The 17,164-nt window shown below is 33.8% G+C and overlaps 1 protein-coding gene across 5 annotated transcripts in view; it reads right to left on the bottom strand.

Moving 5' to 3' along the window:
- Window positions 1–15,710, bottom strand: part of LOC131067642 (LRR receptor kinase BAK1) — a 277,687-nt gene extending 261,977 nt beyond the window's left edge. Inside the window, exons 1-7 of one of the 5 annotated variants that reach the window (XM_058002734.2) lie at window positions 15,513–15,683; window positions 11,001–11,257; window positions 10,649–10,718; window positions 10,417–10,545; window positions 6,844–6,931; window positions 6,096–6,210; window positions 4,367–4,510 (exon numbers count right to left, since the gene is read on the bottom strand). In XM_058002734.2, the coding sequence (XP_057858717.1) occupies window positions 4,367–4,510; window positions 6,096–6,210; window positions 6,844–6,931; window positions 10,417–10,431 (362 nt within the window). In that variant the 5' untranslated portion in view covers window positions 10,432–10,545; window positions 10,649–10,718; window positions 11,001–11,257; window positions 15,513–15,683. Of the gene's footprint in view, window positions 1–4,366; window positions 4,511–6,095; window positions 6,211–6,843; window positions 6,932–10,416; window positions 10,546–10,648; window positions 10,732–11,000; window positions 11,258–15,318; window positions 15,443–15,512 lie in introns of those variants that run through there. The other 4 variants (XM_058002735.2, XM_058002740.2, XM_058002749.2 and 1 more) reach the window with 4 other exon arrangements.
- Window positions 15,711–17,164: the final 1,454 nt, after the last annotated feature.

The raw sequence follows: 17,164 nt of genomic DNA, 5'->3' as shown, positions 1-17,164 counted from the left end.
ATAGATGAGGAATTAGGCAACAAGGATAGCAGGAACTAGGCCTCTATCAGGTAGGCCACCCACTGCAGTTGACAAAGGGCTTCTGGCAGTAGGGCCAAGGGGGAGTGTACCGCCCTTGGGCCTGATAAGCGCTACGGGCACCCTAAGGTAGCTTATCCTCTTGACCCCACTAGGAATTAAATATGGAATTGATTTATTGATAACAAATGAATTCAAATGAATTTTTGACTAATTACGCCCTAGATGAATTAATCAATCATTAAAATTCATTGTTTACGTGTTTTCTTAGATTTACGAAGTTGGGACATTACAGGGGTCTTTATGAAGCCTTCCTTCCTTCTTCTTCTTTCAGCATGTTCTTTTATCTCTTTTTGGAGAGGAGTTTTTTCCCACTGGGTTTTCTCCTTTGTCTCCGTTTCATAGAGATTTCATTGTATTTGGGTACCTGATCAGGACTTGTTGCCAGGACCCATCTTTCATACTTTCAGTAGTTGTTCTAGGTTTTAGCTTCTCCCTAAGTCTAGCTTAAGGGAGGTGTTAGAGTAATTGGGTATTTACTTGATTAATTAAACAATATTTGTTTAATTCTTTAAGTTCCCAATTATCTTTTTACACTTAAGCTAACATTAGGAGCATATTAATTAATTATTTTATTAATTATTATGTGCAAGCCTAGGGTTTTCCTTTTTAGGGTTTATTGACCTATTAGAGGTTAATTTTTCTTTTCATTGTATTATCTTTTCACAATACATTTTTGTTGAATTTGAGCTCTCATCTTTTGAGAATATTTTTCCTGTGTTTTGTGTGTTCTTCAAATTATTGCTTCCTTGCTTCTCCTTGTAACAGGTTATTCGTCTTGCAGAAGATCTTCAGGCTACTGTGGGGTTGTATTTCTCAACTCCAATAATTTCCAACTCTATTTGGATTGTGTATTAAGCTCTTTGATATAAATTTCTCACCTTTAACATCAATGACAACATTTTAACACCTACAACACCTTGTTCTTCTTGGAACTACTCTTCAACTTCAACTTCATCTTCACTTTCACTTTCTTCTCTTCTTCCAACATCCAATCCTCTATGTGTCTCCTCTTGGAGTGTAGTAATCTGCCTATAGAGAGGTATATAACCCTCATCTCTACCAACATTGCTCCCTCCACCATGGTTTCTTCATGGAGGCATATTGATCTCATCTTTAACACTCAACCCACAACTACAAGTCCTAGTGCAAACTGCTTCGTGTTCAGCAATATGTCTGCACACTCAGGAACTTCAAGCTCTAATACCTACTTGATGAAGGGGAAAATCACACAACACACAACATAGATTTCTCACAAGAAAATATGAATATTGATTTATTGAACAAAATACATATTACATTATAAAAATGAGAAAACAAAATAGAGGATGAGATCCTCACAAAATACAACACATTACAGCTTCTTTCATTACATTTTGTTTCTTCATATGCAACTTTCCAATCCTTCCTCATGACTTACCACTTTTCCATCATCGTTTCCCCTAGAAAATGGTTATAAATAGCCCTTTGGTGCCTTCAAGAAAAAATTTGAAATTTGTAACTCTTGCTAAAAAATAGTGCAACTTCCGGAAGCAATAACTTCTAATTCAGGCAACCGATTGAGCCCATTTTTTTTAAAACTGAAGATCTAGGGGTGATCTATGTGCTTGAAATTTGATTTATCCAATTTTACCAATTTTGGGGGTCTCAAAACATTATTTGAAGCCACAATACCTAATTTTAAAGAATTTATCAGGAAATTTTAAAACTTAAATCTTTGATATCTTTTCACCCAAACCTGATCTTTGTCAAAACTCACCAACAATGTATCAATTTCAATTTTGGATTTTTGGGGAAAATTTCAAGTACATACGTGCTCATATGCGAACTTACTAAAAATAGACCATACGTGCCCTTTTTCAAAATTTAAAGTTCTAAACCACTCTTCAAGACTTTTTAAAGGAAATAAGCTTCAAAAATATTAACCAAACCAAACAAAAATCAAAATAAAACATTTTTTGGGTGACACAAGATTACCCTTATACCCTAGATGCTCCTACATCACCTAAATCATGTGTTAGCCATTTTTATTGACAATAAGTCTCTTTCTTCTAGTAAAACAGTACCATTTAGTTAGGTGTGCACTAAAACTTGAAGTTGCATTTCAACCTTGAAATTTATAATCTTTGATATCCACCATTCTTCACCTTGGTGAATTTGCTTGAAGGTCATATATGTCGATCTATTAGAATACAAAGTGGAACAACAAAAAATGGCATGGACCAACAAGGAAACTCTTGAAGAATGACCATTTGAATGGATAGAAGATGAGGTTTTAGCTTTGAAACTTGACACAAAAATGAAAATCTCATATGGTTACAATTTACAACAACAATTATCAATTCCACAAGATCAAATTATTAGAGGACAGAGTACAGTTATCTGAAGGAAATCATATGTGCAGAAGTACAGAATTGCTTATCAGCAGGTAAAATCTCCCTCTTATCAAAATTATTGCCTTTGAAATGAAGCATTGAATACACAAAGTGTAAAAACTTATAAATAATAAGTCACCTGAGGCATAGACAGCTATTTGATATAATCAACTTAGTACAGGTGCAATTCAAATATCGTAGTAATGTGTTGTCAATAGAAACAAATCCACAAGAATCAAGTGACCAAACAGGTGCACTAAAAATTTCTCATTCGACTAGCATATATGTAATGGCTGCCCTTGGTGTCAAACTGATTTTTTAAAACTTCTGATTTTTTTGTTTTGTTTGAGTTTGCAGTTGCTTGGAAAGGATATAGAAGAATTGACAAACACATTTATAACACAAAATATAGATATTGCAGCTTGCTATATTAACATCAACAATATTGAGTCAAATACATCTTCTATTCTAACACCAACAGCTCTGGGAAACATTAACAGCAAATTACTGCTCAGATTTCCTCAATAAATGAAACATCACAATGTGTTTTGCATACCAAATTCGCTGCTCCAGACATAAGAATGTCCACTGAAATCATTAACAGCATTAATAAACCTTTGTCTTTACAATCCAACACTGTACGGCTCCCTTGTTGATGGTTTCAGATTTGAAACAACTCCCTTGCTGAAGATTGCAGACCTGTATGGCACTCCTGTAGGTGAATTCAGACTAGTACAGCACTTCCCCTTAGCACTTTCAGACCTGTACAGCCCATCTCTAGGTATTTCAGACTTGGACGGCTGGCTGTAGATGATTTCCAGACTGGTACGGTCCTGTTCTCAGCATGTACGGTTTGCCCAGGCTTGTACGACACTCACAAGGGAGTGGTAATTCGATCACAGAAGTTTGGCTTCAAGATCAGACTTCAACTCCTCAAATCGGCCCTTTCTAGACAACTAAAATTGTATCAACTAGAATTAACAACTATATTGAATGATAAGGTTTTTACCTTAATGTTTCACCAATCGAATCCCCAAACTGTGTCTTTCAACAGCGTAGATATTGTTAGCAAAAAGGGATTTCGTCCTCCAAGCCCTTGAAGATGAACTCTCCAAACAATTTCATAAATTTCTTATTCAATCCCAACCTACTGAAAATGAACTCTTAAGAGTCTTATATAACATTCCGAGGAAAGTCCACACACTTCTCCAGCTAATGTGGGATAAATATTAATACTTCCCTTTTAATATTTAAGTCTCTAAGTACCTTTAATGAAGGGAAACTTTTAATATTTAAATAACTTTCCCTTTAACTTAAGTCCCCATATCAATAAAGTTAAATATTTTAATTTTAACTCTATAACTTAACTTTATTGATAAACAAATTAATAATCACAAACGATTATTAAAATCTCTAGTCGATATCAACAATTACCATCGATAGGATATATCCATGAACTACTGATGATCCTAACCTGGCCCAACTGACTTAATATAAATAGTAAGTATCCCAAAACATCTCAAAACCGCCTACAACTGAAACTATGTAGGCCAAATATACTCGAGATCCATCAAATGTCCTGTTAGCCTATGAGACCATGGAGAAATAGGCTAACGACAACCTCATACAATATGTGCTAGAAAGGGGACATTACAATATACAATCCTATGGTATTCAAATTTTAATACAACAAAATATTCAGAAGTCTATGACCACATGCGCACTTCCAAGGGTTGAAACACTATTATATACCAAAAATTCCTTTTTGGCACATAATCCATACATCCTACCACGACAAACATCAATAGCCACTAGAAATGCTGTAAAAATAATTTATTGATATGTCAAATTTTGAAATCAATTTATTTCTAGTTTTGAACTTTTAGACAACACATAGCTTCGTGAATACTTACAAAGTATGAAGATTTGTCAAGTTAGCTATTTCATTTGGAATATTTCCTTCTATAAGGTTGCTTGTCAGAATTAAGGAATTTAAGTTGGAAAGTAACCCAATTTCTGCAGGCAGTTTACCACGAAGGTTCTTCTCAGAGAGATCTCTGCAAAACAATTCAATCACAATAAGGAAGAGTATGGATGAGAATTCTCCAAATGACACTTGCAGCTGAAGACATCTTGAGATATTACCCTTCAACAACACCCTGTGTTAAGCAGGATATATAGAAGACAATTTTATTTCTATTGAATATAGAAAGAGCTATAAACACTGTTATAGAGTATCATGTTGATTTCCTTCAAATGGCAACAATGACAAGAGAAGTTATCAATTCTTCAATTCTCTCTAGCAATTGATTTGAATACACAAAATAAATGTATCAAATTCAAATGCCATACCCAACAGAGAATTATTTTCCTTTACAGAGGCTTATTTTGAATTTGGAAATATTGTAAAGATTACTCTGCTGCATCACAATTACATAAACATCTTAAACATTAGGGTAATGTAACATTTTTATTTCGCGACATTTATATATTCGTATTGAAACTACTAAGACAATCAAAATGAATTGAAAGGTGATTATGGGTGAAAATTCTTGAAAAAAAAAACTTTTTGAGTTATTTTTTATTAGCCCATAATAATTCATTAATGAGAAAATGAGAATTAAAGACATCAGCAACCAGAAAAAAACGCTTACCAAAATTTTGATGTCTGAGATTTAAACTAACTTCTGAGTTGGTTTTATTGCACATATATCAATCTTCAGATTTGTTACTTCAATTTAAATTTACTGTTTCAAGTGTCTACTTTCCATTTCCAGACTCACGAGAATAAGATGCAACTGTAATGTAATGATTCGCTGTATTCCAATTACTTTCTAGGTTTTGAATTATTGGTTAATGGCAAATAATGAGATGGAGAAGTTACAAGTAAAAATTAGTTGTATTTAGGCTTTAATTTGTTTCAGCAATAATAATGCTTGAAGATTCTTCCGTATTGAATTAATTATTTATCTTTTCATTGCTCAATCATTAAAAATAAAGTGAATTGAACTAACTTCTGAGTTGGTTTTATTGCACATATATCAATCTTCAGATTTGTTACTTCAATTTAAATTTATTGTTTCAAGTGTTTACTTTCCGTTTCCAGACGCATGAGAATAAGAAGCAACTGTAATGTAATGATTCTCTGTATTCCAATTGCTTTCTAGGTTTTGAATTATTAGTTAATGGCAAATAATGAGATGGAGAAGTTACAAGTAAAAATTAGTTGTATTTAGGCTTTAATTTTTTTCAGCAAAATGCTTGAAGATTCTTCTGTATTGAATTAATTGTTTATCTTTTCATTGTTCAATCATTAAAAATAAAGTGAATTTTCCATTTCTTTGCTTTCCTTCTTTTCTTGCTTTATTGTATTTTCTTCAAGTCTAGGGCCTTCCTTTTTAAGCCTTAGTTCTTTGATATTGTAGCTGTTGTACTTGTTAATTCCGGTCCCTTTGATCTGTTATCGGTCATTCATGGACATTAATTTTATATCTTTCTTCAAATGATTTTAAACATTCCAGTTACGTGTCTCAGCATCCTCTATTTATGGGAACTTCATGTAATGCTATAACATTTTTATTTTAGATAATTAAAAAAAATATAACATACAACTATGATAAGATGCAGAAAAGATGAACTCACAAGTCAACAACATGGTTATCAGAGCAATTAACACCTTCCCAACCTTGGCAGGGATCATTCCCTGTCCAGTTTACTTCTGCGTGAAACATTTCTTTTATTATTTGTAGTGCATCCCCTGGCAGAAAAAATGATTTAGTTTGCAGTATCAAATTAATGAGTTATTAAAATATCATCCTGTCAAATTAACTTGAGTAAGTTGCAATACCAATCTTCCCATCGGATTTTGTAACCCTTTTAGACTAGTTAAAAGTTTAGAAAAAATGAGCTGTCATAATAATTTACATAAATAATAGCTAAGCTGCACTTTTATAATTGTCCATTTTACAAGAATATTCTGGGGGAAGATGTTTGAGTCAGTTCCTCCTAAAACCATTGCAAATAGTAATGATGATGACTAAACCTTCTATTTCTATTTTTAAACATAGAAGCAGGTCTTTGGCCTCAAATCACACTCAAGAATCAATGAGATAAACTGATAATAACTCCTAAGGAAAATAAATAAATTGTGACAGTAGATAGCCTAATAATAACTAATATATTGCAACAATGAATGGATACATATTGGCTATTAGAATGCGATAATTTGAATAATTAACAGTAACTTAATCTAGGCAACAGTAAATAGCCTGAGAATGACGAGAAGGAAAATAAATATATTGTGTCTGTCAATCGATATATATTAGATAGCAGAACACAAGAATTTAAATAGTTAAGAGTAAGTTAAATTAAGTAAAGAATGAATTCAGACCTTCAAGAGTAGCTTGGATGAGGTTGGAATTGACATAAATTGAAAATAGTGCTATCAATATAACAAAGCACCTTTTTCTGTTAACCTCCTGCATCGAGTAGTATTAGTAAATAAGATTGTATGCCACGCATGAAACCAAAAGAATAATAATTTTGTATTAGCCATATGCTATGAAAGAAGAAAAATAATCTGTACTCAAATGTTTTAAAAAATGTCAGAATTCCTAAGATCACAAACAATCTCATAGTAACCAAAGAAACAGGGAAGGTAATATATTCAATAATGACTGTGTTGGCTCTCCAAAATGCACCTTAATTAATTCTAATGTTTAGACAAACCTTATGCTCAAAGACACTGAGAGAATGGGCCAGCGAATGGCAAATAGGTTTTACACTTTTCTCCCCTTTTGTGGTACTAAATGAAAATACGTGACAAAGTTACATCATAGTACCTAGCGGAATAAAACTTCAAACAACTACAAGAAGGATTTATAAAACTGTATACATAACTACTACCTTCCTTGTAATCTTCGAACGCCAGTATGAAGTTATCAAATAATTATGAATAAATTACAAATGGCTTTGGATTTGTAGATTTGAAAATTGTCTATGAGATTCAAGCATAGAGAAAGAGATCGGTGTCTATCATAGGCTACAAAGTCATAAGTTATGCATTTTACATCACAACATTCAAACATATCTTAATGATCATTCCAATCATTATCACCTTATGGTAATATGACCTGCAAATGCCTACAGCGAAATCATTCTTAAAAATCCATTTGAAACCGTTAACACTCGCATTATTCTTAAGTAAGTACACCATTACAGAGAGCAAACCATGAGAAAAACACAATACAACAAATGTGCACAAACAGTCAATAATCCTTGATTATTCCATTCAAAGAGATACATTTCAAAGTGGAGACAATCACATAGCAGTATGTATTCATATCTGCACAATTAAAGATGCAGTAACTGCAGTCATGAAAGACTCAGAACATAGATTCAACACCCTATATAGAGCTCCTACAATCCTGACCCTTAGCATCTTCTTCCAATTTTCAGAGCTTCTAGCCACACAAACCCTTTGGACCCTTTTCAAACATTTTTCAATTGATTAGAAATCCCCTTCTAAAGGCAATTAATGAGTTTGCATATCGATGAGTAAATGACATTTATCCCCTACGCTTAACAAAATTTGTCACTTGTATGCTACTACTTGTGACAAACTAGAGTCTTCATCAACAACGACATGTTGATGAACATGTTCACAATTGAAGCTTCTTACACAACTGATTTCACTTATAACTAAATATTTCTCTTTGATGGCATGAAAATGGCACACTACTTGCTTCAACTGGCGATCTGATATGTTCGTAGTGCTTTGTTAGGGCTTTGTAGTCGATCAAGAACAAATTGAAACTTGGAACAAGGATTGGAACTAATTGACAATTCCAAGGGTTTGCAATTGATTGGGAACAAATCGAAACTTGGAGCAGGAATTGGAACTAATCAATACTTGCAAGGGTTCCTAGAACACCCAGAACCTCCGACATCTTCATTTATCTTTATTACACTTTTAACTATTGAGACTTGCTCAACCAATCAATAGTTCCTTGGGTTCTTGGAACCAAGGAAAGTCTCGACTCTTTCTTTTGCTTATTCATTGTTCCTTTTGCACTCCGCATTGAATGCCTTTTCCTCTAATCTTTGTTAAATGTGCTCAAGATGAAACTTGGTCAATAGATGCATTCATCTCCACTTCCTTCTTGTCAAGAGTTCCCATCCCAATTGGAACCATGACATGTTCGTCCTTATCAAAGGTTCCTATCCAAATAGGAGTCGTTCTTACCTTCCGAAATGTTCCAACATTTCTCTTTATTTTACTTTGTCGAGGATCTCCACCCTAATAGGAACTAGGAACCAATCACCTCCGTTGGCGTTTCCAACCCTATCGAGAACTTCCATCAATTTTGCCTTGTTAGGAGTTCTGACATTGTTAGGAACCATAGTGTTCAAGCTCCTTGAATATCCTTTTTAACTATCGGTGCCCAAGGTGGTTCTAGGAACCTTGTCAAGGGCCAACAAAGGTTCTAGAAACTTTTGAAATCTCTGGTAGAACTCAGCCAAAAGACTTGTCAATAATTTCACTAGGAATGGGAACCATTGGAGGTTCCTAGAGTTCCTGGAACACTCGCAACATCCAATGAGTTTCTAGACAAGAGTAAACCCTCGACTTGTAATAACTTCTCCATTTTTTGCCCAACATTTTTCAAATTTGAAATGGCAACACCCATTTGGGCATAGTTTGAATAAGAACCTTAACAAATCCTCACATTTAGACAAATATTTGTCTTTTCAACTTGGGTTCTTGACTTGGATAATTTCTAACGAGCAAAGGGGATGAGTCAAGGACCAAGGATTAGGAAGAACACATACCAAATGCCAAGATGGTATCAAGGGAAGAGATTATCTGAAACTCCTAAGGGTTGAAGATAGGCATTTTCACAGGGAACTTGGCAAGGTTTTGGGGATTGCAAGGGTGGACGGAAGCATGCCAAAAATTGACAAAAACAAAGAAGACATTAAACGGAGAGCTCTTAGGCATTTAAGACTTCGGACTTTGAGGATCGAGGAGACTAAGGATATGGCAGGAATGTAAAGGAACCCCGATGACCCAAAAGGTCCACAACATTGACACTTAGCCACATTTAGAAGGGAATGAGTGAGGAATTAGGGCTGATTGAGAAAGCATGCAAGCACAAGGAAAACCAAAAACCTAACAAGGTGAAAACTCCATACTTAGCCAAATAAATTATTCTTTATGTCAGATTTTTGTCTAGGGCCTAAACATGGGGGGCATGAAAACCTGCAAGGCCTAACAGTTGCTCTTGTTCAGGGCATATGCCTCTTTCAATCTAGCAAGATTCTAGAAGATCTCTAAGGTGTATACCAAGTGCCTTTTCCATTGCTTTGTAACTAGTCAATCTAAAATGCTCTAATTTCACATTTATTTCAATTATTACTTGGTGGCCTTGGGCCTTTGAAAATGGAGAACCAATACTTCCCTATGTTAAACAGCTTGTTCTCTAACAAACCTAACTTGACAACACTGCCACAACTTGCCTTCTCATTGACACTACCATTGACATTTTTCACCAAACCAACTGAATTTGTCACTGTCAATCTATTCATGCCTTTCTGAAAACTTGAAAACTAGTACCCAAAGATTCCTCATGATGAATAATATATACATCGCATTTATCAAATATGTCACACCCAGAATCATTGTGACACTTCATATTAGCCAAATCACTATCTTGTGCCATCAAATTTGTTTGAAGCTAAACTAAAAAATGAAAATGTTCCTAATCCATCAAAAAGCTAGTATCATGAAATTTGACCTTATATTTTATTTCCACATCAAACTCAAAGCATTCATTAGCATTGTCTTCAAGAAATACATCAATATGTACTTGCTCTGATTTTCTAAAAATTAAAATCAAAAATTTATTTCAAGTCTAAAAAATCAATATCATATTGATAAGGACTTGGAACAAAAAAGATATACCAATTGAGTTATCATCTAAATTTTGTCCTCGTAGACATTTCTTCCAACTGGTTACCGAATTATATCACACTAACATTCACCTCCATCCGAACACTATAACTCATCCACATTACAATGTGGTCCAATGATCTGCAAAGAGGACTTATTTGCATCAATGATATCCTTGTCAACAATTAAATCATGAGTTTTATAAAAATCATCAACTTCATTAGCATCCCATGTGTCAACAAACCTTTCCATTTCAGATTCAATGACAAGATTTAATCCATCTCGTGAATCATAATGCAGCTCCATCTAGATAACTTCAAGAGAGGGATAAAATAGCTCAGAATGTTGCCCTACATCAAACTCTTCATAACTAATTGTCATGACACGACAATAACTGCAAGGATATTCACAATCAAATTTGCCTTCCAATTTTCAACATGAAGCTTTGAATCTATCCCAGCATCAACACTCACAAAATTAACATGGTCAATTGAATAGCATGGAGATAAATTTTCAATTTCACTGGTGCTATCATCAAATAACGCAGCTGATCCAATAATATAGATAATCATCATAGATAAAGCTTGTTCACTCACAAGTGAACATTTGTCTGTATAAGCATTCACATCAATGAATTCTGTATCTTCAACAGCATCATCACTAAGCTGCAAATTGATGGCTGTGACAATCCCATTTTTAGCATAATCATTAATCATGCAGGCTGGTCCACCATGTTGAATATTTGAGCAGACTTTTATTTCTTTATTGACGGAGCATCTAAAAGGTACAACTTCATATATCTCCTTCTCCTCATGGTACCTTATTTTTGGATCATCACATTTGTAATCTTCATCTGCACACATTTTATCCATAGGCTGATCACAAGCATTATTTTCATCATTGCAATATACATCTTTATCCATATACAGCATATCATTCTTTTGCTCACACACTACCATCACCTATTAAGGACATGATGGATTTTGCATAATCACAATTAATCTCCTCAGGAAGAACAATCCATTCATATATCTAACCAACCTTAAGAGGTTTCAAATTTATGACACACTGCTCAAACTGAACTCATAAGCTTAACAAAACAAATTAATGCATATTGAGTCCTCAGGTCTTTGAGGTATTGCAAACAAAACATCCACAAACCTTGCATGAGAATCAAATGGTAATTCTCCTTCACATCTTTTAATGTCGAGCAGTGCTTGGACAAAAGATAGATGATCAATATCATATGCATACCTCTCACATTCGACCTAGAGTTAAATATGATTTGAATAATGCAATGATGAATTAAATGAAACAACAGAATTTCTCTTATCATGACAATTGTTTAAGTTGCTTATTTCAAATTGTTCATACACATGAGATGTTTTACAATCCTCAATAACTGCAGAAATACATCCCTTCATCATTGAATATTTTAGATTATTCTCAATATCTCTAGCAAGTGCATATACTTTATGAGGTGTTGTAGGGTCTTTATCTCGCAGTAAGAAACTCGGATTTTCATCGAATGAACCCAGGTATAAGATCAGACACATTGCAGCATTAGGTCTGACAGTCTTTGCAAACATTAAATTGAAAATTGGAGCCAGCTCCTCTTCATCCTTTTGAATGTGAACAATTTTATCGATCAATGAATTTACATCTGATCAATAAATGCTGCTTTGAATTTTTTCCACAAAGAAATACAATGCACCAACATATCAGACAACCAATCCCTGGCATCTTTTGCTTCAAAAAGTTTCATGACAACATCTTTTGTTTATATCTCATAATCTCCCATCAAATCATTAAATGCTTGCAAATGCTTGTTTGCTGATTTAGAACATTTTTCACTAAACTTAGCCAAATGTTCTCCAACTCCATTAAGAATGGAACTAGGATAAATTTGGTTACTACTGAAATCAAGTGGCCCGTATCTTTTAACAAAGAAAGCCTTTCTCTGAGGACATGACTGAGGCTGTTTTGAACTTTGTATCATGACATTTGAATGTATAGAAATGCTTGCAATGAAAACCAGTTTCCTTACAACCCTTTGCTCACAGATTCTTCTCAACTTGACAAACTCTTAGGTTTTTCAAACACAACCTTATTTCTCTTATGTTTGAATCATTCCTCGTTATCAATGAACATGTGAAATAGGTTTTACACTTCTCTGAATGAATTCTAAAGATTAGCTAAACCTTAAGCTCAAAGACATTGGGAGAATGGGTCAACGAACAGGAAATAAGTTTTGAACTTTTCTCCACTGCACTTCAATCTCTGCACGACCTAGGTGGGTTTCTTTATTGTTGTAGTAAATAAAATTACATTATAGTATTACATCATAGTACCTAGCAGATATAAAACTTCAAACAATTACAAAGTTTTGTAAAACTGTATACATGACTATTGCCTGCCTTGTAATCTTCAAAACTTTGGTATGAAGTTATCAATCATCAATACTACGGATGGCTTTGAATTCATAGATTTATAAATTATTTTTGAGATTGAAGCATAGAAAGAGAAATACTAGTGTCTATCATGGGCTACAAAGTCATAAGCTATGCATTTTAGAGCACACCATTCAAACATATCTTAATGATCACTTCAACCATTATCACTTGATGATAATATGACCTGCAAAAACCCACAATGAAATCATACTTAAAAATACATTTGAAACTGTAACACTCGTTATTCTTAAGTGAATTCACACCATTCCTTGAACAAAGAGAAAACCATAAGAAAAACCCAATACAACAAATGTGCATGAAGAGTTCAATAATCCTTGATTATTTCATTCAAAGAGCAATACATTTCAAAGTGGAGACAATCACATTGCAATTTAAATTCACATTTGCACAATTCAAGATACAGTAAATGCGATCATGAATGACTTACAAACATAGATTCAACACCCTACACAAACCTTCTACAATCCTATCCCTTAGCAACTTCTTCCAACTCTCAAAACTTCTAGCCACACGAACCCTTATAAGACCTTTTTCTATTGATTAGATATACACTTTTAAAGGTAAAGAATGAGTTTGCATGTAGACGAGAAGGTGACATCTATCCCCTGAACATAACAAACTTTGCCGCTTCTATGCAACTACCCATGACAAACTGGAGACTTCATCAAAAACATGTTGTTGAACACATTCACAATTGCAGTTTCTTACACAATTGCTTTCAATTGCAAATAATGGTTTCCCTTTGATGGTGCAAAAATGGTGTCTTAAATGTTCCTGGTATTTTGTCCACAGTTTGTAGTTGACCGGGAACAAATTGAAACTTGGAGCAAGGACTACAATTGTTCAAACACCTAAAACCTCCAACTTCTTCATTTTATCTTCTTTACAATTTTTACCTTAGCTCATAGCCATTGAGACTTGCTCGGGTATTAGGAACCAATCAGTGGTTCCTTATGCTCTTGGAACCAAAAAAAGTCCCAACTCTTTCTTTTGCTTCTTCATTGTTCCTTTTTCATTCTTTGCTAAATGCCTTTACTTTTCCTCTAATCTTTGCTAGATGTGCTCAAGATGAAACTTGGTCAACAGCCACATTCATCTCCACTTCCTTCTTGTCGAGAGTTCTCATTTCAATGAGAACCATGATCCATTCCTCCTTGTCAAAGGTTCCTATCCAAATAGGAACCGTTCTTACCTTCCAAATTGTTCAAACAATTCTCTTTTTTTCAATTTGTTGGGGATTTCCACCCCAATAGGAACTAGGAATCAGTCACCTCCATCGAGTTTTCAAACCCCATCAAGAGTTTCCATCAATTATGCATTGTTCGGAGTTCCAACACTATTAAGAACCACAACATTCAAGCACCTCCATTATCATTTTTAACTATCAACGCTCAGGGTGGTTCCAAGAACCTTTTTGAAGGCCGACAAAGGTTTTGGAAACTTTTGAAGTTTGATGGAACTCCGCCAAAAGACTTGTCAAGACTTTCATTGGGAAAGGGAACCATTGGAGGTTCTCAAAGTTCTTGGAACACCCAGAACCTCTGATGAGTTCGTAGAAGGGTAAACCCCTACTTTTAATAACTTCTTCATTTTTGCCCAACTTCTTTCAAATTTGAAATGGTGACAACCATTTGGGTGTCGTTCATGATAGGAACCTTGGCAACCCTCACATTTAGACAAATATTTGGCTTTTCAACTTGGGTGCATGACTTAGGGGGATTCCTAACAAGCAAAGGGGATGAATTGAGGATCAAGGTTCAGGCAGAACACTGTAAAAACCCTTACTCAATTTTCACTAAATTTGTGTATCCTCTTGCCCTAAATAATTTCTCAAACACTTGGCATGCATGTGGAATGGAAAGGGTTTGTTTACTCATTGATATGTTACTAACTTTACATAACATTAATAGTGCTTGATTTTCTTTCATGGAAATGAAAAATACAATGTTTGACAACAAAAACCAACTTCAAATAATGTGCTACTGTTATAACAGAGTTATTTTCCTTTACACAGACTAATAAACAAGCTAATAATCGATCTTATATGCAGATTGCAAATCTGAGTGTAATGTCCCCTTCTGGCACCTAGCCAGTTGTGCTTCCCGTACAGTTCTTTAGATTTGTCCACAGAATTTAATTCACACAAATAAGTTTACCTGTATTTACTCTAACATAAAAAAACTTGGTTGAATTTGCAGCAACATAGCCAAACATACCTTTATTACATTAACACAAACATATTTACCAGATTTTATTTTAACAAATACCTCAACACAAATGGATTCAAATGGAACTTACTTTTAACACAAATAAATTAAATAAAAAGACATTATCACAGACAATTGAAACTGAATATCCTTCACCAAACGCAAATTCATCTGAAATTACTTCAAAACAAACAAATTAAACTGAATTTATTTCAACACAGAACAAACTATACCATAAAGTTACAGCCGGGCTGAAAAGCAAAGTAAATAACTGATTAAAATTTCCATGTCGTGTTCAAAAATAAAGAATCAAATATGAGTGTTTGTCATACATGGCTACATTTAGCTTAATATAGCATAACCCAGCAACCAGGGTTAAGTAAAGCAGATAAAATGCAGTTCACCATTTTCAAAAAAGAAGCCTTACCATTTTTTAACCACCTTCAATAAAATTACAATTTTCAGTTCAAAACAGAGAATCATCATTTAATTGAGTCATCCAACCCTCTGCAATTTTGAAAACTGTGGTTTAAGCAAAACCGCTGATACTTTTGAAGCATTTATTTAAGATGATAGCTCATTTAGCTTTCCCACGTTCACTATCTATAAAATAGTTAAATTTATTTGTTCAAGAAAGTACAATGTTGTCTATTCTTCTTTATACGTTGAATGAAAGGATAGAACGTCGAGTTGTCAGGCATGTATGGAGTGAGATTTCTAAAGATAATAATAATGGTTAGAGTTTGGGCAAAGCATTGTCTTTGGTTATAAAAAGTTTGTTTTTATATCTAAAATGTCGTGATGGTACTGTTAATCCTACATGCAGTTGGATTTTTCTAGAATTTATTCTTGGGAGATACTTCTTTAATCTGGTTAGGATTTTTATGATGTGTCCTTTTTTTTATGATATTTTCAATTAAATTTTAAATATTCTCAAAAATAAAAATGTTAAAGTTATAATAGAGATATGTGTATTTTGCACACTCCTCTAACTCTTGTCATGAAAAAAAGACATTTAAGACACAATGCAAAGTAAAAAATAATTATTCTTTTATCAAGCTAGAGTAATGTCATTTCTTCTAACATCTATTTAAACTTCTTTGTAATATGAACAACACTTATCACATGCATCATCTTATTCATGTACATTAATCTTTTTGAAACAATCATATGAGCATTTATCACATGTAAAGTCCATAATGATTCATATAATAACATATCTATGTTTGATTGACCCATTAGATAATCATTTTTCATGAATTATATGTGAACATTGCACATTACAATCATCTTTTTGAAACAATCATGCATGACCACTTATCACATGCCGAATTTGTTAGGACCCAAATCTATAATGCCATAATTGCTTAAGTCAGTTCCATTTTGTGTGTCTTAGTCATATTTGATTCATTGTTTTTAATCAATATAAGACATCCTAAATCGATATGTTCAATGTCAAATGTTGTAAATCCATAAAAGGTCTAAGTCTAGGTTGTTTTTAGTGTTTTCCTTGGTGTTATGTATATGTTGGACAACCTTTCAGAGTTTCGGGGTTGTCCATACTCTCATTATATGGTATTGTCATTCCAAGAAGTCCAACAAACTTGTGTTTTCCTTACATATGTCAAAGTTTTAGAGTTTCTCGTCCCCTAAAACCATTCCTTTAAGCATTCTTGATTCTTGAAACCTGAAAGTCTATTAAAAGCTTAAGTCCTTAGCATTCATTGAAATTTAGAACTTCCTCATCCATCCTATCCTTTGGCATATATTCCCTTATCTCTACTCCTCAAACTTCAATCCCCCACACTCCAAAACATTCTAAGTCAAGTGCGGAGTTGAACTTTCGACATTTCCTTACTCAAGGACATTGTTTTGGAATCCAACTTTGAATGTTTGAAACTTCACCAACTCTTCCAAAAAGGTTACTAAGTCTATCAAAGTTAGGCTATTGACTCTTCCTTATTCAACACCACTAATAAAGTTAATAATTCTAACAAAGTGGGACTTTGACATTTCCTTAACTCAATACCTCTTTCCATCAAACCCCAAAAGCCTAAAACTTCATTGATAGAGTTACTA

This window comes from Cryptomeria japonica, chromosome 5, assembly GCF_030272615.1.
Source record: "Cryptomeria japonica chromosome 5, Sugi_1.0, whole genome shotgun sequence".
In the NCBI taxonomy this organism is placed as follows: Eukaryota; Viridiplantae; Streptophyta; class Pinopsida; order Cupressales; family Cupressaceae; genus Cryptomeria; species Cryptomeria japonica.
The sequence above is the reverse complement of the archived record's forward strand: the minus strand, read 5'-3'. Positions and strand labels throughout refer to the sequence as shown.